Source organism: Salvelinus fontinalis, unplaced genomic scaffold, assembly GCF_029448725.1.
Source record: "Salvelinus fontinalis isolate EN_2023a unplaced genomic scaffold, ASM2944872v1 scaffold_1563, whole genome shotgun sequence".
Classification (NCBI taxonomy): domain Eukaryota; kingdom Metazoa; phylum Chordata; class Actinopteri; order Salmoniformes; family Salmonidae; genus Salvelinus; species Salvelinus fontinalis.
In genome coordinates, this window is record NW_026601772.1 from 9,523 (window position 1) to 33,906 (window position 24,384).

General features: G+C 46.0%; 1 protein-coding gene across 1 annotated transcript; it reads right to left on the reverse strand.

Moving 5' to 3' along the window:
* Positions 1-541: 541 nt before the first annotated feature.
* On the reverse strand, positions 542-18,878 carry LOC129849605 (zinc finger protein basonuclin-2-like). Its single transcript, XM_055916422.1, has 3 exons — positions 18,593-18,878; positions 4,878-4,980; positions 542-917 (listed from the first exon to the last, which is right to left on the reverse strand). Exons 1-3 carry the CDS (start codon positions 18,596-18,598, stop codon positions 634-636), a joined length of 393 nt encoding a protein of 130 aa, XP_055772397.1. The 5' UTR covers positions 18,599-18,878; the 3' UTR covers positions 542-633.
* Between the last annotated feature and the right edge of the window lie 5,506 nt (positions 18,879-24,384).

Here is a 24,384-nt window from a genome sequence, read left to right on the forward strand (position 1 = left end):
TGGAAGCAAAGAGGAGAATTAGAGAACTATTGAGCGATAGCTTTTTAAACACGTTCAATAGTTGCTACTGTTTCTTTGATCGATAGCCTTTGGAAAAGTACTGCAATGTGGATAGTGATTTGCGGGCCCACCTGGTGACACATATAGAGGCTGCAATGAGTCTGAATAAGTGGACTTGTTACATCCGAGAGAATCACACACACTCACATCTGGGAGTGTATAAATGATTACAGTGCATAGTCACATCTAAAATATGTTACGTGATCCATGTGTATTCATATTCAGTGATGAGTTTGTAAGTGTGTATATATTTGATTATAAACTAGTTGGTTCGAGCCCTGAATGCTGATTGGCTGACAGCCATGGTTTATCAGACCGTATACCTCAGGTATGAAAAACATGTATTTTTCCTGCTCTAATTAAGTTGGTAATCAGTTCAAAATAGCAATAAGGCACCTCGGGGGATGTGATATATGGCCAATATACCACGGCTAAGGGCTGTGGTATATATCTCTATGAACAGCCCTTAGCCGTGGTATATCGGCCATATACCACACCTCCTCGGGCCTTATTGTTTAAATATTACACTGTGAATGACCATGACGTGTTCCTGTGTGTTTAGCTACTACGGTTCTAGTAACACACGTCTGTATCAGAACCGTGTCCCTGACTCCCACCTACCTGCAGTATGTAGCCCCTGACATAGTCCCTCAGGGTCCAGCCCAGGCCGTGCAGTATGTGGAGCACCTCCTCCTGCTTCAGAACACTGAACAGACGGTCCAGCAGGATCTTCAGTCTGACCGGCACCGCCTGGGTCCCGTACAGCATCAGGCTGCTGATGTCAAACACCACGTTGGACTGAACTATCTCCACCTGGGTGGGGTGGTACAGGTGCTGCGTGCTCAGCTTGTCCAGCGCTGGGATGAGGGGACAAGGACACACACCAACATGACTAGGCTTAAACATACATACAGGACATACTAATTCAATGACAATTCATTAGTCAATGAAAAACACAGGCGTTTTGGTTAAGAACATGTGTTTCTGTTTTATTTTTATGGTTAACTTTGAATCCCGTCCTGAAACCCTCTTGCATATACTCTGCAGGTATAGACACATGCAGGTGCTTAAACACAGACACACCCTGCCAGCCTCACCAGGTAATGACTAGCACGTTTCCCCCTGTCTCCAGTCTTCTCTGGGAGGTAACAGTGCAGGGAGATAACTACACATCTAGGAGATCAAATGTAACTGACTGCCTTTCTCTATGTAGTCTCTGTCTGTCCTATCTGCCTCTCCTCTTGTCATCTCTCTTTTTCTATTTGCACCTACAGTTTCTCTCTCTCCATCCCTCCCTCCCTCCCTCAAAAGTGCCCCATCTCCCTCTGTCTGTGTCTCATCTCCTTTTCTACCTCACTTTATTAAGTAAGTGTGAAAGCATTTCACTGTTAGTATGGAAGCATTTCACTGTTAGTGTGGAAGCATTCCACTGTTAGTGTGGAAGCATTCCACTGTTAGTGTGGAAGCATTTCACTGTTAGTGTGGAAGCATTTCACTGTTAGTGTGGAAGCATTTCACTGTTAGTGTGGAAGCATTTCACTGTTAGTGTGGAAGCATTTCACTGTTAGTGTGGAAGCATTCCACTGTTAGTGTGGAAGCATTCCACTGTTAGTGTGGAAGCATTCCACTGTTAGTGTGGAAGCATTCCACTGTTAGTGTGGAAGCATTCCACTGTTAGTGTGGAAGCATTTCACTGTTAGTGTGGAAGCATTTCACTGTTAGTGTGGAAGCATTTCACTGTTAGTGTGGAAGCATTTCACTGTTAGTGTGGAAGCATTTCACTGTTAGTGTGGAAGCATTTCACTGTTAGTGTGGAAGCATTTCACTCTTAGTGTGGAAGCATTTCACTCTTAGTGTGGAAGCATTTCACTCTTAGTGTGGAAGCATTTCACTGATAGTATGGAAGCATTGCACTGTAAGTAAGCATGCGTTTCACTGTAAGTAAGTAAGCATTTATCTTCCCTCTACCCTGTCTCTTCCCCTCTACCCAGTCTCTTCCCCTCTACCCAGACTCTTCCCCTCTACCCTGTCTCTTCCCCTCTACCCTGTCTCTACCCCTCTACCCAGTCTCTTCCCCTCTACCCCTCTACCCAGTCTATTCCCCTCTACCCAGTCTCTTCCCCTCTAACCAGTCTCTTCCCCTCTACCCAGTCTCTTCCCCTCTACCCAGTCTCTTCCCCTCTAACCAGTCTCTTCCCCTCTAACCAGTCTCTTCCCCTCTACCCAGTCTCTTCCCCTCTACCCAGTCTCTTCCCCTCTACCCTGTCTCTTCCCCTCTACCCTGTCTCTACCCCTCTACCCTGTCTCTTCCCCTCTACCCTGTCTCTACCCCTCTACCCTGTCTCTACCCCTCTACCCTGTCTCTTCCCTCTACCCTGTCTCTACCCAGTCTCTTCCCCTCTACCCAGTCTCTTCCCCTCTACCCAGTCTCTTCCCTTCTACCCAGTCTCTTCCCCTCTACCCAGTCTCTTCCCCTATACCCTGTCTCTTCCCCTCGACCCTGTCTCTTCCCCTCTACCCTGTCTCTTCCCCTCTACCCTGTCTCTTCCCCTCTACCCAGTCTCTTCCCCTCGACCCTGTCTCTTCCCCTCTACCCAGTCTCTTCCCCTCTACCCTGTCTCTTCCCCTCGACCCTGTATCTTCCCCTCTACCCTGTCTCTTCCCCTCTACCCTGTCTCTTCCCCTCTACCCAGTCTCTTCCCCTCGACCCTGTCTCTTCCCCTCTACCCAGTCTCTTCCCCTCTACCCTGTCTCTTCCCCTCTACCCAGTCTCTTCCCCTCGACCCTGTCTCTTCCCCTCTACCCAGTCTCTTCCCCTCGACCCAGTCTCTTCCCCTCGACCCTGTCTCTTCCCCTCTACCCTGTCTCTTCCCCTCTACCCTGTCTCTTCCCCTCTACCCTGTCTCTACCCCTCTACCCTGTCTCTACCCCTCTACCCTGTCTCTACCCCTCTACCCTGTCTCTTCCCCTCTACCCAGTCTCTTCCCCTATACCCTGTCTCTTCCCCTCGACCCTGTCTCTTCCCCTCTACCCAGTCTCTTCCCCTCGACCCTGTATCTTCCCCTCTACCCTGTCTCTTCCCCTCTACCCTGTCTCTTCCCCTCTACCCTGTCTCTTCCCCTCTACCCTGTCTCTTCCCCTCTACCCTGTCTCTTCCCCTCTACCCTGTCTCTTCCCCTCTACCCTGTCTCTTCCCCTCTACCCTGTCTCTTCCCCTCTACCCAGTCTCTTCCCCTCTACCCAGTCTCTTCCCCTCTACCCAGTCTCTTCCCCTCTACCCAGTCTCTTCCCCTCTACCCTGTCTCTTCCCCTCTACCCTGTCTCTTCCCCTCTACCCTGTCTCTTCCCCTCTACCCTGTCTCTTCCCCTCTACCCTGTCTCTTCCCCTCTACCCTGTCTCTTCCCCTCTACCCTGTCTCTTCCCCTCTACCCTGTCTCTTCTCCTCTACCCCTCTACCCTGTCTCTTCTCCTCTACCCCTCTACCCTGTCTCTTCCCCTCTACCCTGTCTCTTCTCCTCTACCCCTCTACCCTGTCTCTTCCCCTCGACCCTGTCTCTTCCCCTCTACCCTGTCTCTTCCCTCTACCCTGTCTCTTCCCTCTACCCTGTCTCTTCCCTCTACCCTGTCTCTTCCCCTCTACCCTGTCTCTTCTCCTCTACCCCTCTACCCTGTCTCTTCCCCTCTACCCTGTCTCTTCCCCTCTACCCTGTCTCTCCCATCACCACCTCTCTCCCATCACCACCTCTCCACCTTACCCTCACTCACCTGCTTTTCTCTACATCCCCCTCTCCTTCACTCCTTTTTTTCCCCTCCTTCCCTCCCTTCCTCCCTCACTCCCACTCCTCCCTCCCCTCTTCTCTCTTCGCCTGTCTGTATGACACCTGGTTTTGTCTCCTCTGATCCCAGGACAGCCTTTCCGCTGACGAGGGCTTTGCCTGACAACACACTCTGCGAGACACGAACATCATAAAAAATGAAGAACTGCTTGTCAGAGTGGCTGCCAATGCCGAGATGAAATGAAAAGTGGGGAGAGCGAAGGAGAGAAGGGCCCTCTGACAGTTCAGAGAAGGAGATTAAAAATATTCAATGGGGTCCTGTGCTGATCGCTGAAGGCCCTCTCTACGCTTGGGCCAAACAGGTGTTTTCTTTTATCTGATTTTCCCCTCTGTTCCCTCCTTTCTATGCTTTCCGTCTTCTTTCTTTCTTTCGCTCCATGTCCTTTTTCGTACGCCCCCTGGTATTGGTCTAAGGTAGTAGGTACAGGTATGAACCAAAACACTTAAAGTTTTGAAATAAAATACACACACAGGACAAACACTAAAGTTGAACGGTATCAAATAAACATATTTATCAAATCTTCTATGTGGTAAAAACGTATTGAATCTTCCCTTTTAAGTGTTTATATTAACCTGTTACCTATAGAATCTATGAGGGGATAACACAACCCTATATAAAAGATATAGGCCCTGCATATTATGCTGATCTCTTTAGTGACCCTGTATAAGGAGAGTACAGCTGTGTGTGTCAGGACCTCTCTCCTCTGGCTAAAGAGACAGGTTTATGAGAGCATATAACTTCACAGGACTAAAGAGGCAGAGAGGCAGAGAGAGAGAGAGAGAGACTAATATGATAAACTATTGCAATATTGCAGATATACACTATTGTTGAAATTATTTCCTACCATACCACACGATCTTCTTGTAAATAAAATGTAGTAATATTTCATATTACAACTACTGTACAGATAATCTTGGACACAGTGACTCCCATCACCCTGGTTAGTAGGTCGGCAGAATTCAAAATGGCCGTCTCTTACCGTGAGCCACCCAGCCGTGCTTGCACTGGTCACATGTACGCAGGTGGATCTTTCCTGGCTGGAAACACTCACAGGTGCAGTTCACCAGAGTGCAGCGAATGGCCTGTAGAGACACAGGGGGAGAGGGAAAGAGGAAGGCCATGTCAATCAACTGATCATACAGACATAGAGAGAGAGAGAGATGGAGGGAGCAGGGAGAGGACAGAGCTCAGGCTACAGAGCACTCATCAATCAAGCAGTCACACAAACAGAACTGAAGGGTTTCACAGATAGACACCGTAACAGATGTACACCAGTAACACATCAACGCACAGTCACACAAACAGAACTGAAGGGTTTCACAGATAGACACCGTAACAGATGTACACCAGTAACACATCAACGCACAGTCACACAAACAGAACTGAAGGGTTTCACAGATAGACACCGTAACAGATGTACACCAGTAACACATCAACGCACAGTCACACAAACAGAACTGAAGGGTTTCACAGATAGACACCGTAACAGATGTACACCAGTAACACATCAACTCACAGTCACACAGAGAGAACTGAAGGGTTTCACAGATAGACACCGTAACAGATGTACACCAGTAACACATCAACTCACAGTCACACAGAGAGAACTGAAGGGTTTCACAGATAGACACCGTAACAGATGTACACCAGTAACACATCAACTCACAGTCACACAGAGAGCTCATTTCTCAAAGAGATTTATGTACTGCAATAGCTTTGAATTGTTTCAGCATAGTACAATTTGTTTATTAAATTACATTTTAATATTACAATTGTAATATTAATTTCCTCTGTCAGTCCCTGTTAAATCCCTCTGACGAATTGACTATCACCAGATTTCCCACAATACCCTTTGTGTTATCTAATATGAATGATTGAATGAATTCATAACCTGACCCCACCTGACCTGACAGAAACTCCTTTCTTTTCTCCTCATTGAATATCTCACTTGTTTTGACTAAGTCACCATTCCTCAATACTAGAGGCTGAACTGGAGCTGACCCCTAAAAGCTTTTAGCAGTTAGAGGTTAAGTGTCTAGACAGCTCAGGAGAGTCCAACTCAGTCCACCAGAATCTGAAGCACTGGTCTGATAAGGCATCACTGTCAATCATAAGCGCTTCAAAGTCTACAGGTCGAGACGTCCATTTTACAGGAAGAAGAGGTCTGTTTTACAGGAAGAAGAGGTCTGTTTTACAGGAAGTTGCTTTAAATGCTAGGCTAATTCACACCTCTATGGTGGAGGTTTATAGTGTGGATTTCATTGATGGAAATTTAATATTTGACAGCTAAACATAGTTGGCATACGGTCTGCCTCACACCCTTCTTCTGTGGGGTCTGTGTAACCACGTTAAATACCAACAATATCCACCATGAACAAGGATTTAGAAAAATGACTGTGTTAGAGGCTTCCAAATGTACACAGCTCCAAGCCACAAGTTTCTCATTGACACGAATTCTGGAAGGCATAGAGGACTTTGTACTAGGAACGAGGGAGAGAGGGAAAAAGGGGGAAAAAAGAAGGGAGGAAAAATCCCCAAAAGCCAAAAATGGATAATAATCAATGTTGGCACCCCTTGCCTTATCAGTCCATTGTTATGTTAAAAGATGAAATTGATAAATGATAATAATTACATCGAAAACTCTCTCGGTCTTCAAAGACAAATTGCTTAAAGGGGAGGGGGGAATATTTGTGGTTGTAGTGTATTAGCGTAGCGAGACCCTGCTATGGAAATCATCCCTTTTCCAGGAAGAGTTTCATTCTAAAACAGCCAGTCAGCGCTAACATTTTTCCTTCCAATATTATTGTAGCCATCGACTCACAATCCTGAATCACAGACCGAATGGAGCCTGAGGTGTTGATAACATAAATAAATAACTTGGTAGAAATAGCACTGATTGAACAGCATGCGGATTGTATGTTTCACGTTTGGTGAAAAGGATGTGGAGTCGATCCCAAATGTCTAAAGTCTGTGTTTCTGTGTTAGACTGCTTAGGGCTGTAAAATCTTGTGTAATCACAGAAATGACAGAGGAAAACATCCAACCACGCTTGTAAAAGGGAATGATGTGTATTATAGTAGATGATGGATATGATTGCGGCCTCTTTATTTTGACAGGAAAATCACAATCATATCCAAGGTTCTTTGTCATCACGTGTGTCTGCACGAGGGTGTGTGTGCATGTGCACATGCGTGTCCATAAAGTACGTGCATCTGCACGAGGGTGTGTGTGCATGTGCACATGCGTGTCCATAAAGTACGTGCGTCTGCACGAGGGTGTGTGTGCATGTGCACATGCGTGTCCATAAAGTACGTGCGTCTGCACGAGGGTGTGTGTGCATGTGCACATGCGTGTCCATAAAGTACGTGCATCTGCACGAGGGTGTGTGTGCATGTGCACATGCGTATCCATAAAGTACGTGCGTCTTAGCCCCACTTCAGAATAAGTCTGCCGCTCTTCTCTGCACAGAGAGAGTCATCACAAAACTAAAAGGTGAAGATCTCTTCTAACGTTACATCAACCTCTCCGGCCTCTAGGTCACCAGGCTGCTCGTTATGGAGCACACCTGTCACCATCATTACGCGCACCTGCGCGTCATCAGACTCACCTGGACTCCATCACCTCCCTGATTACCTTCCCTATATATGTCACTCCCTTTGGTTCCTTCCCCAGGTGTTATTGTTTCTGTGTCATGTCTGTGCGTTGTCCGTGTTTCTTATTTTGTATTATGTTGTGTTTATTTATTAAAACACTCACTCCCTGAACTACCCGACTCTCAGCACACATCGTGACACACACATCTTACACTACAGTCCTTTCCCAGAATCACTTTAGGAACTTCACCAATTTACCACACACACTCTCTTATCTCACTGCAGCTGATTTATCGCCTGTGACCGGCAGTGTGACAGTGACGCGACACACACACACACAGGGTCGTAGGTCGTAGTCCATGATGCAGATGACCCATATTTCACAAGAACCCATGCAGAAAACACCCCATCAGCAGTTACACATCACTGAGGGACAGCAGTAACACAATCACAAGAACCAGTGTTCATACCATCACTGAGGGACCACAATAACACAATCACAGGAACCAGTGTTCATACCATCACTGAGGGACAGCAGTAACACAATCACAGGAACCAGTGTTCATACCATCACTGAGGGACAGCAGTAACACAATCACAGGAACCAGTGTTCATACCATCACTGAGGGACAGCAGTAACACAATCACAGGAACCAGTGTTCATACCATCACTGAGGGACAGGAGTAACACAATCACTGAGGGACAGCAGTAACACAATCACAGGAACCAGTGTTCATACCACCACTGAGGGACAGCAGTAACACAATCACAGGAACCAGTGTTCATACCACCACTGAGGGACAGCAGTAACACAATCACAGGAACCAGTGTTCATACCACCACTGAGGGACAGCAGTAACACAATCACAGGAACCAGTGTTCATACCACCACTGAGGGACCACAATAACACAATCACAGGAACCAGTGTTCATGTCATCACTGCACATGGCAAAGGACACACTTATACATGCAAGTAACATTCTAACCTTTGCTAGTGTATTGTACCTATTCAGTACTGTAATACAAGCAGTCAATGTTTCGTAGGACTGAATATCAAACAGAATGACATGCTGTAACCATGACTACATGTAATCCCTCATGCCACACGGTATTAGCCATGTCATTTTACTGCAGTACGTCAAGTATAAAGTGCTACTCCACTGTAACATGACCGTGACCATAACATGACCGTTACCGTAATAGGATTAAATCCGCTAGGTGTTTTAAACCAGATTAGCAGGGGGGAGGTATCAAAGTGAACATGAGCTAATCCCAGATTAACCATCAAATTACACCAAATCCCACCACATCTGCCCAGCAGGTTGGCATCTGGGCAGACAGGGACATCGTTTAGTTTTTGGCAAGGTGGGGACGGGGATTACACCTTTAGTGTGTCAAACTGCTTGTCTATCGCAGGTGTAGCGCAAATCAGGTACCCCCTCTGGTTTCAACCATGTAGCTAATCTGTAGAGGGTGCCGGTTTTGCTTTCTGCTACTGTTGTTTGTCTCCCTTCGGGCTCTACATGAGAGCTGGACCAAAGTGTTTATTTTGATTTGTCCTGCTTGCTAACAGGTTGGATTTGTCCTGCTTGCTAACAGGTTGGATTTGTCCTGCTTGCTAACAGGTTGGATTTGTCCTGCTTGCTAACAGGTTGGATTTGTCCTGCTTGCTAACAGGTTGGATTTGTCCTGCTTGCTAACAGGTTGGATTTGTCCTGCTTGCTAACAGGTTGGATTTGTCCTGCTTGCTAACAGGTTGGATTTGTCCTGCTTGCTAACAGGTTGGATTTGTCCTGCTTGCTAACAGATTGGATTTGTTCTGCTTGCTAACAGGTTGGATTTGTTCTGCTTGCTAACAGGTTGGATTTGTTCTGCTTGCTAACAGGTTGGTTTTGTCCTCCTTGCTAACAGGTTGGATTTGTCCTGCTTGCTAACAGGTTGGATTTGTTCTGCTTGCTAACAGGTTGGATTTGTTCTGCTTGCTAACAGGTTGGTTTTGTCCTGCTTGCTAACAGGTTGGATTTGTTCTGCTTGCTAACAGGTTGGATTTGTTCTGCTTGCTAACAGGTTGGATTTGTTCTGCTTGCTAACAGGTTGGATTTGTCCTGCTTGCTAACAGGTTAGATTTGTTCTGCTTGCTAACAGGTTGGATTTGTCCTGCTTGCTAACAGGTTGGATTTGTTCTGCTTGCTAACAGGTTGGATTTGTCCTGCTTGCTAACAGGTTGGATTTGTTCTGCTTGCTAACAGGTTGGATTTGTTCTGCTTGCTAACAGGTTGGATTTGTTCTGCTTGCTAACAGGTTGGATTTGTTCTGCTTGCTAACAGGTTGGATTTGTTCTGCTTGCTAACAGGTTGGATTTGTCCTGCTTGCTAACAGGTTAGATTTGTTCTGCTTGCTAACAGGTTGGATTTGTCCTGCTTGCTAACAGGTTGGATTTGTCCTGCTTGCTAACAGGTTGGATTTGTCCTGCTTGCTAACAGGTTGGATTTGTCCTGCTTGCTAACAGGTTGGATTTGTCCTGCTTGCTAACAGGTTGGATTTGGCATCGGCCGATTCTCTATTTATTACACACACTGCTACTTCTTCAAAACAATCTGATCTCCACTTCCTATCAAGTTACAACACAAAAACTAACCCCAACACAGAGGTCAAAGTTGTCTGTTTTTCCTCAAACCAGCATTAAATGCTACACGACACAACAACACAGTCCGCTATCCTAATTGCCACTTGCTAAAGCCATTTTATAAAACAGCGGCAGCTAGAGATAAAATGAAATATCACACACATGCACCCCCCTGTTTACACGCTGGGGCTGTGTGATGGTTGACGAGATAGTTAAGGAGGTCGTCTAATATAGCAATTAGAGCCCTGGTGTCTGCTGTGCTGCTGCTGTGACAAGGCCTTCTAATCAATGACTTATTACGCTAGCCTAGCAGCCTAATAGCACCTCTCATATCTCCCCATTAACCAGACAGGCTGAAGTATTACAGGCTAGTTAGAGGAGAAGGGCACATCTTCTGCTGAACAGACACTGGGGGGAGAGAGAGGAGCAGGAGAGAGAGAGAGACAGGTTAAAGAGAGAGAGAGAGGAGAAGGAGAGAGAGAGAGAGAGAGAGAGAGAGAGAGAGAGAGAGAGAAGGGGAGGGAGAGAGAGAGACAGGTTAAAGAGAGAGAGAGAAGGAGAGGGAGAGAGAGAGAGAAAGAGAGGGAGAGAGAGAGAGAAAGAGATAGAGAGAATGAGAGAAAGAGAGATTGGAGAAGGGGAGAAAAAGAGAAAGAGAGAGACATAGAGAGAGAGAGAGATAGGGAGAGAGAAAGAGAGAGCGAGAAGGGGAGAAAGGGAGAGAAATAATCTGCCTCTCGTCACCAGCCTACTACTGCTCTTGGCTAACACACTCTATATTATTTGGAGTGTGGGTTCATACCTACACTAGAGAATGTCTATATTATTTGGAGTGTGGGTTCATACCTACACTAGAGACTGTCTAGATTATTTGGAGTGTGGGTTCATACCGACACTAGAGACTGTCTAGATTATTTGGAGTGTGGGTTCATACCGACACTAGAGACTATCTAGACTATTTGGAGTGTGGGTTCATACCTACACTAGAGACTGTCTAGATTATTTGGAGTGTGGGTTCATACCGACACTAGAGACTGTCTAGACTATTTGGAGTGTGGGTTCATACCTACACTAGAGACTGTCTAGACTATTTGGAGTGTGGGTTCATACCTACACTAGAGACTGTCTAGATTATTTGGAGTGTGGGTTCATACCGACACTAGAGACTGTCTAGACTATTTGGAGTGTGGGTTCATACCGACACTAGAGACTGTCTAGACTATTTGGAGTGTGGGTTCATACCGACACTAGAGACTATCTAGACTATTTGGAGTGTGGGTTCATACCGACACTAGAGACTGTCTATATTATTTGGAGTGTGTGTTCATACCTACACTAGAGACTGTCTATATTATTTGGAGTGTGGGTTCATACCTACACTAGAGACTGTCTAGACTATTTGGAGTGTGGGTTCATACCTACACTAGAGACTGTCTAGACTATTTGGAGTGTGTGTTCATACCTACACTAGAGACTGTCTAGATTATTTGGAGTGTGTGTTCATACCTACACTAGAGACTGTCTATATTATTTGGAGTGTGGGTTCATACCGACACTAGAGACTGTCTAGACTATTTGGAGTGTGGGTTCATACCGACACTAGAGACTGTCTAGACTATTTGGAGTGTGTGTTCATACCTACACTAGAGACTGCCTGTTCCCACCGCTACCATCCAGAAGGCGAGGCAGTACAGGTGCATCAAAGCTGGGACCGAGAGACTGAAAAACAGCTTCTATCTCAAGGCCATCAGACTGTTAAACAGCCATCACTAGCACAGAGAGGCTGCTGACTATATACACAGACTTGAAATCATTGGCCACTTTAATAAATGGAACACTAGTCACTTTAATAATGTATACATGTCTTGATTTACTCATCTCATATGTATAAACTGTATTTTATACCATCTATTGCATCTTGCCTATGCCACTCTGTCATTGCTCATCCATATATTTATATGTATATATTCTTATTTCATTCCTTTACTTAGATTTGTGTGTATTAAGTAGTTTTTGGGGAATTGTTAGATTACTTGTTAGATATTACTGCACTGTCAGAACTAGAAGCACATGCATTTTGCTACACTTGCAATAACATCTGCATGTGACCAATAACATTTTATTTTATTTGTCTAGATTATTTGCAGTGTGTGTTCATACCTACACTAGAGACTGTCTACAACACAAGAGGGGAGTAGCGGATGTGAATGTAAAACAAAGTTGTCCTTTAACAGGACTAGAGGATGGGAGTGAAGGAGATAGAGGGGTTCTGATGATGAAGCTCCCCAGCCTCCCCCTCTCTCTCTCTCTGGTGTCTCTGTGGCCAGGGTCTGGACTGAAGCTGATCTGGGCTGGGTCTGGTCCTGCACAGTCGTTCATATTGGTCCCCGCAGCCCTGCGGTGGAGCGGGAGCTTGTGTTATCAGCAGGCTGGCTGGCCAGATACTGGAGCATTAGTCACTATAGTGTCTCGCCAGGGTTTCCTCTCTAGCTCACTGCTAAAGGGGGACGGTGAGGGAAAGGACACAGGGAGGGGGGTGAACGTGTGTGTGTGTGTGTGTGTGTGTGTGTGTGTGTGTGTGTGTGTGTGTGTGTGTGTGTGTGTGTGCCTGTGTGTGTGCCTGTGTGTGTGCCTGTGTGTGCACGCTGTGGGGAGGGACATCCTGAATCAGTAGAAAAATGAGCAGCAGGGGAATGGGGGACTTTTTCTCTCCAATGTCCATTCTGTTAACTCCTATGGCCTCAGCACTGTCCTGGTAACGTAGAGACATCTACACGATATTCACTGTCAACTTCGTTATTATATGACACCTTTAAATGTCACCTCCGTTAACCCTCTACCTATTTCAATGTCAACTCTGAAACCTTCATTATCCTTTTTAATGTCCAACTCCACTCCCACCCTAAAATGTCCACTCCCTAACAGCCCATTTGCGTCCTCTATTACAGTACAAAACCCCACTTGTCCCCGTCCCAAAAGTCCACCCCTTAACTCCACTCCTCCACACTGTGTCCTCCATGCATGCAGAGGGAAGCCAGCCAGGCCAGCTGGGAGAGGCTGGATGGTTATTGTTCCCTGTCTCAGATTTAATTGAAACCTTTACCCATGTTGAACATGGAACCACAGACCACATTTCTTTGGTAGAGAGTAAAGCAAAGCCGAGAGTTAAATGAGATTCCTGTCTGTGTGTGTCTGTCTGTGTGTGTGTGTTTGTGTGTGTGTGTGTCCGCAGCAGCTCCGACTTAAATGTGTATGCACAGGTCACTGTAAAACACTGGGAGCATCTTGTCCTCTCTTCCACCCGCAAGATACCATCTCATCCATGAGTTAGCTGCTGAAACGCTGTCTGCTTCCTGCCAGAAATGTGTGTCCAACGTGTGCAGGGAAAGCAGGCACGGTGCGTGTCATAAAGCAGGCCCTGGCTCTCTCTCGGAGAGATAGTCTCAGGACTTCAGAGTCCATATTGAAACCAGGTGACAAATAAAACTGTGGGATAAAGGAGGTCTTTGTAGCAGACGCAGCACGCCACAAATTCAGGGGCAAATTTTTGCTTGTTTGGCTTTATTTGTTGGGTCTGACTTAAAACGGAACTTTCTTTCCTTCCAATTCCAAAATGCTGCTGAGTAAACAACGATTAATCATTTGTTCGCAGGCTTTCGGTATAAAACTCCCAGTTACAAGGGAAAGGGAAAATGTAGTCAACTTCGAATACAGGCCTCTCCTTTTGCCTTTGAAATCCCCACAGCACAACACCAGTCCTCCATGTCAGTTCTGGTTTGCTTTGAGCCCCACGGCTCGCAGCCGCAATGACAGAGGTCCCTGTCCTATATGCAGCTGTGCGACTGGGCTCTGACACGGGGCAGAGGGACCAGAGTTATGCTAATGGGAACCAAATGGGGCGTGAGTCTCCGGTGGATTACAGAAGGAGGAGAAGAAGAAGAAGAGAAGCATGTGTTTTCCTGTGTTCACCTGGGACCCCTCTTTTTCTTTCTTCCCTTTTTTTTAACAAATAGAAAAAGGAATAACCCTGTCTGTTGTTCCCATGTAGGATCAGTCTGTCCATGTCTTTTTGTTTTTGCTCCCTAATCTACCCACCCAACTTAATTGTCATCAAGTCAGGCCAATTAGACACTTTGTTTACATTCATTCCCTCTCTCAAGTTATGTTAAGCACAACACTGCTTACATCTGAGCAGAGAAACACCATACTGGAAGAAAGAAAAAGGAGAATAAAATAAACACGTGAAGAAATAAGGGATTAGGGGGAAAGATGAAGACAGATGAATTTCAGATGTTTTTGGCGCGCCCCTCTCATTCCTGTTGTGCCTTATATGCCATACTTGATCGGATTTCATCGCCAGCTGTGACAGCGCAGTGGCCAAGCGGCATACCAGCGAACCTATACGGCCCGTATAGAGTCCCCAGAGTCCTGGACTAAGATCCTAGTGTTCTGGAGACCTGAGACGACGGAGATGACAGCGGACGGGCCACATGCCAGTTCTGAGACATCAGACAGACTGCAAGGCCTCATGGGTATTGGAGAGACAGGGAGAGACGTGACAGCGACATTGTTTTTGTCCTGTCGACGTCGTGAAAATGAAATGAAAGTCGGTACTGACCGGCTTGGAAGAAAAGCTAGAAAACCAAGTTGAGATGTTAGACATTTTACCTTTGATTTAGAACTTGTGTTGTCATCTGTTGCTAGTGGTTTTCAGTATTATTCTTTTACATATATGGATATATGAGAACAAATATATACCCCAAAGATTCATAAATATACTAATACCCTACCTCAACTTGGAACTATTATAGACCTAATATTTGTGCTTGTCAGCTGAAGGTACACACAGTATTTTGAAAGTACACCCCCACTAACAGATCTACCCTGTGAGATTGTAGTCCCCCAAAACCAGATCGTTCTATTGATACGTATTCTCCTTTACTGTGGCTAAGGGGAGTCACAGGAAGAAAGATATTTTGGGGGTGAAGTGAACACTTCTCAAAGACACGTAGGTAAAATGGGAACCATGATGAAACTTGGTGAGTCTGAGTGTATTCCAGGATAGTCATGCTTCATAATGAAAGGACCCAGCTGGCTATCCTATTGTGTAAGACAGAGACTGACACACACACACACACACACACACACACACACACACACACACACACACACACACACACACAGAGAGAGAGAGAGAGACAGAGTTAGAGAGGACAGATCAATGGCAAATCCCCAAATCTGCTTATCCTCACCAGTCATTCTACTGCTCTCAGCTAACACACTAGATAGATACAAATGTCAGCTCAAACAGGGAGGGGTTAATCATATCAGGTGGAGGAGTAGTGGAGGGAGCCTCCATTGATCTCCTCCCTCCCTTGTATACATTTCTGAGCAGAGGGAGAGAGAGAGGAGTGGACAATCTCTTTGTGTTCAGACCAGCCCAGGTCATGGTCCCTCTTGGCTCTCCTCAAAGCCAGAGATCAAACCATGTGCCCAGTGACAGCACTGTCCAGAGATACTAGTGGAGTTCAAAGAGCCGAAGGAGGGCTTGGAGGGAGGGGTGGAGGGATGGACGCAGGCTATACAGTAGGTAGGGGGCCAGTGTGGTGGAGGGTGGATTGTTGGTAGGGCAAAGGAGGGTGGGTGGGGGGTGGAGACCGGAGGAGAGGTAGGGCGCCAAGGGGGAAAATTGAGGAATAAGGTTGAAGTAGGGTAAGGAAGGGGTGAGTAGGTTCTGGATAGGGGCAGGAGGACGGCCTAGCTATATGGGACGGCCTGTCACTGATCTATATCTCCTCCCCCCACCTAACCCCCCTAGCCTGCTGCCGTCACCTGCTGGTCTTGTCCAGGTGTTTTATAGCTATCTGGAGGCACTGGGAGTACAGACGGAGAGAGGACTCTGCCAATCCTTTTGTCTGGCTCGCCGCATTCCTCACCCACAGATGGTGGACATGGACACAGACAGACAGACGGACAGGCCAGGCAGGGAGCACAGTACAAGAGGAGCACTCTGAACAGAATGTATAATACGTTGTTGGTAATGAACGGTATTATTAATAAACTATTAATACATCATTAATAAAGTTGTTATTAGTAGAGTTATTATTCAAATCAAATTGTATTTGTCACATGCGCCGAATACAACAGGTGTAGAGCGTACAGTGAAGAGTTATCAGTGTAAGGTAGAAGGAGAGATTTATGGCTTCAGTGTGTTTAAGAAAATGCTACAGGAAAATGTGATTTTCTTTTTAAATGTCTGATTTTGTTTTGCATAGAAGTCACACTGGGTGTTTTTTTATGATACCTCACACTCACAACAGGAAGGAGAAAAACAACTACAAAGAATTGAGTCTGCAGAAAAATTATTCCCATGAAATGACTCCAGAGGGAGGGAGTATAGCTCTCACCTGCTATTTCTACTCTTACTGAACATGTTACTGTTCAATGTACCCAAATAATAAGGTAGTCCCTTGATTACAAACCACACACATAGAAGGAACCCTGATCACAGAGTACACTCAGGGAGTTCTGTCTCCATTATCTTACTCAATGTACAGGAACTAACACAAGTGAAATAGAACTGCACATTGTAGAGTGGAGTTCCCCTCCAAATAGCAGGACTTTGACTCTCATTCAAGTTCCTTAGACTCAGATCGCTTATAAAGGAGTCTTCAATTACTAAAAGTTGGAACCAGACACAGTCACACTCCCTTTGAAAGATTAACAATAAAACAAAATACAGATTCTAAAAGCACCTGGGGGGGAAATTCCACCAATAATGTTACCGAACCGATGCCTTTTCAGGTTATCTAAAATCTCTCAAGCTGCATTTACAAAGGTAGCCCAATTCTGATATTTTGTTTGGTCAAAAGAGCAATTAGTGAAAAAAGATCAGAATTGGTCTGCCTGTGTAAACGCAGCCTTATTGACAAGAATGAATAATTAACCTTCTCTAAAACTGAGTGGAGAGGAGGAGTGTTGAGGAGGGGGACAGAGTTGTGTGTCGCACACCTGCGTTGACTCCACCCCCCCGACCTTCAGCCTATCAGAGAGTGTCCCTCCTCACCAGATAAGGGCGACACGTCTCCTCTGCAGGCCCTGACACCTGCACTGATTACCCAACACACTATCAGTGGTTTAGTCAAATCTGGCACAAACAAAGTCACCCACTAACGTACACCTGCAGAGACAAGACAGTGACCTCGAGAGAAGTGGTGACATGTAGTCACAGAATTCAAAAGAACAGGTTAATGACATAGGCCCACTCTAGTCTTATATTGTAACTCTACACATGAAGCCTAGCAATAAGTCAGTATATGCGTGTTATAGTCTTCAACTGTACTGCATATGGTATGAAAACATGCTAGGCTGAGTCTGGGAGTAATTGAAGGAGTGACACGACCACACAGTGTGACCGCCAGCATGCTGGTGCTAGAGAGCAGTAGCAGGTCCAGAGAAGTGAGGAGAAGAAAGCAGGGAGCGAGGGAGGGAGGGGATGTTTTTTGGCGGAGTGGAGGAGTGTTAGGGATGAAAGTGTGTGTGTATGTGAGAGGGGGAGAGATGACCAGCAGCATCTGCTCTCTCTCCTAAACACACACACACACACTGGACACACACACGGGAGGTATTAGTCAGAGCCTAAACATCTCGCACCCTCGGCGACCCCGCCAGGAGGGGACTTCTCCGTTGGCGACGGTTGTTGGCGTGGGCGACGGGACACACAAGGAGGGAGGCGGTTGACGGGAACCTGACGACAGCCGGCCGGGACAGGAGACTCCCCTGGTGAACTTTTAGTCAGCGCGCCGGGTCCCCAACACACTACACACACTCTCTTCTGCTCCTAACTCCTAATTCATACTCCAAGCCCCCACCAAACCTGAGAAGTCTTGGAAGAGCTCCTAGATTTAATCTTGCAAATAGTTTAATATTTTGTATTTCGCCCCTTTTCTTTTCTGTAGCCAAAAGCCTGTTCTAATTGTTTGTAAGTCATCTCCAGATTATGTATGTGGGGGGGTTTGTATAAACTGAAAACTACCGTGTGTTATGTTATTGATTGGTCAGGGTTCAAGACCCACGATGCAATATTTGTTTCTTTCTGAGGAGCTATGTGCAAACAAATATGTCAGAGTAGACATTAGCATCTAAACACCTGGGTTTCCTCCCAGACCAGCTGTGGAAATACAAGCTATGTTGAATCAAGAGGACTTTGTCCTTAGACATCATTCACAACCACAAACAAACACTTTTTGGGTGTATCACTGGACACTCCGTAATGACCGTTCCATTATGACATCAACACAAGCTTGCACAAAAATAATCCAAATAAGGTCATTCATTTAAAACGTCCAGTTCCAAGCCAAGTTCCATCTGACCTTTGACCTCAGGACATTCAGATGACATGTCCTCACCTTCGTGTTACCATGCCATTCAAAGCCCTGAACTACTGGATGTCTCAGCTGTTGTCTGTAATTACCTGCATAGTGAGATGCCAGCTCCTGATCCGTACAGGAGGTCCCCGGTTCAGATCCTGCTATTCCAAGGTAAGCATTCTTTCCATTAGACTATACACACACCACTGAAACACGCTAGTGAGAGAGAGACTCTGCACTGTACTCAAACCCCATGGCTACATTAGTGCAGTGACAAATGTGCAAGTGTCCCTCCCACACCCCAGCCACACGGAGAAGGAGAGGAATGTAGCCTGTGACTAAAGGAAAGTCCATCTGCGCGCTTACTTCTTTATCTGCCTTTACAAAGTTCACAGATAGAGGGACTGAAGTAGAGGTGAGACAATGTCTTGGTGTCACAGATCAGTCACCACGAGAGAGAGAGAGAAAGGGGGGAGAGAGACAGGAGTGGAGACAGAGAGAGAGAGAGGTGGAGAGAGAGACAGGGAGAAATGGGGTGGAGAGAGAGAGAGGAGTGGAGACAGAGAGGAGAGAAAAAGAGAGAGGGTGAGAGAGAGAGAGAAAGGGGAGTGACAGAGAAAGAGATAGGAGGACCTGTTACGACAGCGAACCTCCCCAAAAGTGCCAAGTGCACACTAATATTTAGCCTTGGCGATGCATAGCAGTATTTCAGTATCTAAACATTGCAGTTCTCTATAGAACTTCACACCCGCAGGGCAACTTCAACTTCCAATCCACGACTATGGGCTTGAATGACTTGCTGCACTGGAGTTACAAGTTGTAAAACTCAGAGTGAAGCAGACTCAACATATGCAACAGGGAGGATGGTTGGTTGCCAGGGATTTGATTGCCATCCTGTAAATCGACCCGACCAAATTACCAACCCACCACCCAGGGGCCCTCCGTCGGTCCACCTCATAAGAACTGGAGGGGGGCTCCTTTTAGCAATTATAAAGCTATCGACGACTCGCTCGACATATGTTTGTGTGTCTTCCAGGCTTCTAGCATTAAGTCATTATCTGAACAAATTGTGACAGACTTTTTTATTGCCACCCAATCATGAAACATGCGCCAGTGGCACAGCTCTTAACGAGTGGCATGTTACTCCAACCTACCCCCCTCCGTCCCCTCAACTCTGATTCCTGCCTCCCATATTTATAATTTTACCACATCCTAACAATAACACGGCCTGGGACTGGTGCAGCAACAACATGTCGGGGCCTTGCTGGCCTTAATGGATCGCATGCGTTACCGCGGTAAAGGCTGTAAGTATTACCAGCTGCGACACTCTCTCTCGTCCTGGCAGCAGTGGTGGTTTGGTGGGGGGGGACGAAGCAAGCAGACTCATCTATGTGCAGCTGGACCAGAGGGGGGGGGGGGGGGGGGTAAAAGATGGGGAGAGTGGGGGGGGGGGGATGAAGAGATGGAGAGGGTGGAGGGGGGAGACAAGAAACCACAAGACTTCGTGTTTCCAGCTGCCTTTCTCAGGGGCTCGGTTTTCTCTCCTCCCGGTTTTCGCAGGGCTCTTTTTTGTCCCCTTTTTCAAAGAGAGAAAAAAAAGCACCACCCCTCGGCCCTCCCGTCCTTCGGCCATCTTTGTTTGGACAGGGCTCTGGAGCTCCAGAAAAGCTCTCTCAGATGTGCTGAAGTAAGGGAAAAACCAAACAAACTGGCTCTTGCACACACTCACACACACTAGTACACACACACACACACACACATAGTACACACACTAGTACACACTCACACACACTAGTACACACACACACACACACACATAGTACACACACACACACACACACTAGTACACATTCACACACACTAGTACACACACACACATAGTACACACACACATAGTACACACAAACACACACACACACACACACACTAGTACACACTCACACACACTAGTACACACACACACACACACTAGTACACACTCACACACATAGTACACTCACACACACTAGTACACTCACACACACTAGTACACACACACACATAGTACACACACACACACTAGTACACACTCACACACACTAGTACACTCACACACACTAGTACACACACATAGTACACACACACACCGTGTGACTGCAAAAAAATACATTCAGTCACACAAGCTCACCACCACACATTACTTGCACACATATGTTCATATTCAGACAACATGCATGCCAACTCCACTATCGACCAGGGACAAATTAGCATGGAAGCAAGAAAAGAGCCCCCTAACTCCCCTCTTTACTGTGGCCTGTAGCAATAGGATATAGGATGCATTCTTTTTGACATCGTGTGTGTGCCCTCGAATCTTCGGATCACAGCACAAGGCGAATTTCGAGCATACCTCGACATGTGTTACCTCTTTGTCAATGTTGACTTTGTACGGCTATACGAGTTGTGATACTGGAGCCAAACACTGGGCCTGGCCATGGGGCCCTAACCGGCCGCCCCGGCCCCAGCTTCCTTCTTCGTTAAATAACAAACACCCAGAGTGAACCGTGAAAACAGATTTTTTTTAAACACAGCACCACAATAGAGATCTATAAAAGCGTATTAAAATAAACCCATCAAATGTCACTCAACGCTGCCTCTAGCAGACATTAAGTCCCCCGGCCCTCCTCGCTAAATTTGAAATGTTATTTGTCCGATTCTGTTTCCTTGCTGTGTTTCTTACAAAGCCGTGGGATTTTGGTGAATGAGAGACTCTTGCCCAACGTTGATCTAGTAACATATGTATTTAGTAAGAGACAAGAGTGTTTCTTGAACTAGCTTTGAGTCGCTATTGTTTCAATCAAGTGGCTAACTGCTACTGGATCCGTGTGAACAGCCTGAACTGATATAGAGCAACTAAACCATTATCATTTAGAGCAAATGGACAAATAGATAGAAAAACATTGATCATATTTCCAAAATGATCATGGCTATAATGTTTTAAGTAAACAAACATGTAATATTGTATTGAGAAAATGTGAATATATTTCAGCCTTAACATTTGTAGTGGTAAATGTTTTCGGGAGTCCTTGAATTTGGCATTAAGACAATACAAAATAAGAACTTCTAGAACAGATTTCACCCTTGTTTATTGATTTTCTTTCTCTCTCTCTCTTTTTGTCTCCTAGCAGCATCATTCCCCATCTCCTCTTCTCTTCCCCCTGTGATGACTTTGCTAATATATTTGAATAATGAAGGCGAGTCATTTGAATATTCCTTCAGTATTAAAAAAGGATGTTTTTACACGATGCAGCAATATATAACCCTCCGTAATTGGGCTCTTTGGACTTTACCAGTAGAAATACTAAATTATTTACTTATGTCGACAAAATGTCAGAGACACGCATCCAAAAATAATTACTAACGTTTCAGACAATGTTGTTTTCATTTTTTTCTCTCCCTCTGCTGTATGTGATCGGACTTAAATAGAGTATCCCCTGATCTGTGTGTGTGTGTGTGTGTGTGTGTGTGTGTGTGTGTGTGTGTGTGTGTGTGTGTGTGTGTGTGTGTGTGTGTGTGTGTGTCTCTCAGTCTCTGTCTTACACAATAGGATAGTGTTCTGACAGAGAGCTCTAATGAATTCTACTAAAGGAACAAAACGGTTTGAAATATTCTCGATGTTTCATGTTGTGTGTGGACTCTGGAGAATCTCTCTCCAATCTTCTCTTGTCGTATTAATAATGAAGACTAGTATATTGATTGTTTACAGGGTCTTGTTGGGATAGCGTTTACACCATCCAGGGTCTTTGTTGGGATAGCGTTTACACCGTCGAGGGTCTTTGTTGGGATAGCGTTTACACCGTCAAGGGTCTTGTTGGGATAGCGTCTACACCATCCAGGGTCTTTGTTGGGATAGCGTTTACACTGTCGAGGGTCTTTGTTGGGATAGCATTTAAACCGTCGAGGGTCTTTGTTGGGATAGCATTTACACCGTCGAAGGTCTTTGTTGGGATAGCATTTACAACGTCGAGGGTCTTTGTTGGGATAGCATTTACACCATCGAGGGTCTTTGTTGGGATAGCATTTACACCATCGAGGGTCTTTGTTGGGATAGCTTTTTATGTTGTAATCGAAATGTGTTGTCTATGATCTGGCATGTAGGCCCTGGTTGGGTCCTTTCGGTAGGTGTGTGTGTGTGTGTGTGTGTGTTCATTACCTTTACACAACATCAATGGGCTTTGGAGGAACGCAACGGCTTCTTTCGACTTTCCCTGACTACGAATAAACAGACTAGGGGAGATGGGAGAGATTGTGTGTGTGTGTGTGTGTGTGTGTGTGTGTGTGTGTGTGTGTGTGTGTGTGTGTGTGTGTGTGTGTGTGTGTGTGTGTGTGTGTGTGTGTGTGTGTGTGTGTGTGTGTGTGTGTGTAAGCACTGACAGATAGGCGTGCTGATGCCATGTTTCAGTTGAACCCTTGAAGTGGAAATGAGGTTTCTCTGTCATCTTGTAACTAGTCCAGTTCTCACAAAGTCAGCAAGACTCACACCCCCTTCCTCACCTCACCCCCTGCCCGCCTGAAACCCACTATCGGCCACCCCTACCCCTACCTCCACCACCAACCCTGAACTCCTCTGGTCAGAATCTAGAGTGACATGGTGCCCGGGAGAAGCAGATGGAAACAATTCGCTCTCATTTCAACTTTTCTTATTTTCCATTAAATTGAATACTTGAGAGAGAAAGAGAGCGAGGAGGCGAGAGAGAGAGAGGGAGAGAGCGAGAGAGAGGAGGCGAGAGAGAGAGAGTGAGGAGGTGAGTGGGGTGAGTTTTCTCTCTCCCTCTTCAGGTGGTTGGTCTTTACGTTTGCCAAGGCAGTAAAGCCACGCGGTTTCTCAAAAGAGCCCAGTCAAGTGGATTTATGCTGGGGGAAGCACATTCACGCATGCAGTCAAGTGGATTTATGCTGGGGGAAGCACATTCACGCACGCAGTCAAGTGGATTTATGCTGGGGGAAGCACATTCACGCACGCAATCAAGTGGATTTATGCTGGGGGAAGCATATTCACGCACGCAGTCAAGTGGATTTATGCTGGGGGAAGCACATTCACGCACGCAGTCAAGTGGATTTATGCTGGGGGAAGCACATTCACGCACGCAGTCACACACTCGAATTCAAACATGCACTCGAGCTTATACACACACACACACACACACACACACACACACACACACACACACACACACACACACACACACACACACACACACACACACACACACACACACACACACACACACACACAGGCTTGGTGCTGGATTTCAGAAAGAGGGAGAGAGACACAGTGGAGAGTAGTAGCGCTCATACAGCTGACTACAGACAGAAAGGAGAGAGCACTCACTTCCTGTATGTCACTTCCTAGTTATACTAATCTGCCATCATCTACACATCGCATGTAGTACCAAGTAGTATCCTAAAACATCAAAGTGAGCTCACTGACATTGGACATTCTTTGGGCACTAAATGGGCCCTCCAATATCATCATGCCACACCCTCCATTAATCTCCCTTTCACTAAAAGGAAGGAGAAACCCCTGGTAAGTACTTAGAGTTAGCCCATACCACGGCCCCCTCACACAGGCAGAGACAGAGACAGTACAGGCCAGTGTCTCTAACACTACAGCTGTGGGAAAATGCCCCAGCCTCCCAGGACAACTCCACTGAGGCCTACAGCCACGGTCGGTGTCAGAGACCAACTTTTTTTTGTTGTCAAATACAAACACTCAAAGGATCAGCCTAATGTGAGCAAAGGTCCTCATCACTTCATTTTTCATGTTATGGAGAAACGTATTTTATGTGCCTGAGACATATGCTCAGTTGAGAAAAAATGAGATGGCGCCAGTGGTTTGTGGGCGCTGACATATTGGGAT

What these genes read in the sequence shown, in the direction of transcription:
- LOC129849605 (XM_055916422.1), bottom strand. An exon ending in GCACGGCTGGGTGGCTCACG is followed by an intron (nt 918 to 4,877) that starts GTAAGAGACGGC and finishes CCCTCATCCCAG; the next exon opens with CGCTGGACAAGCTGAGCACG.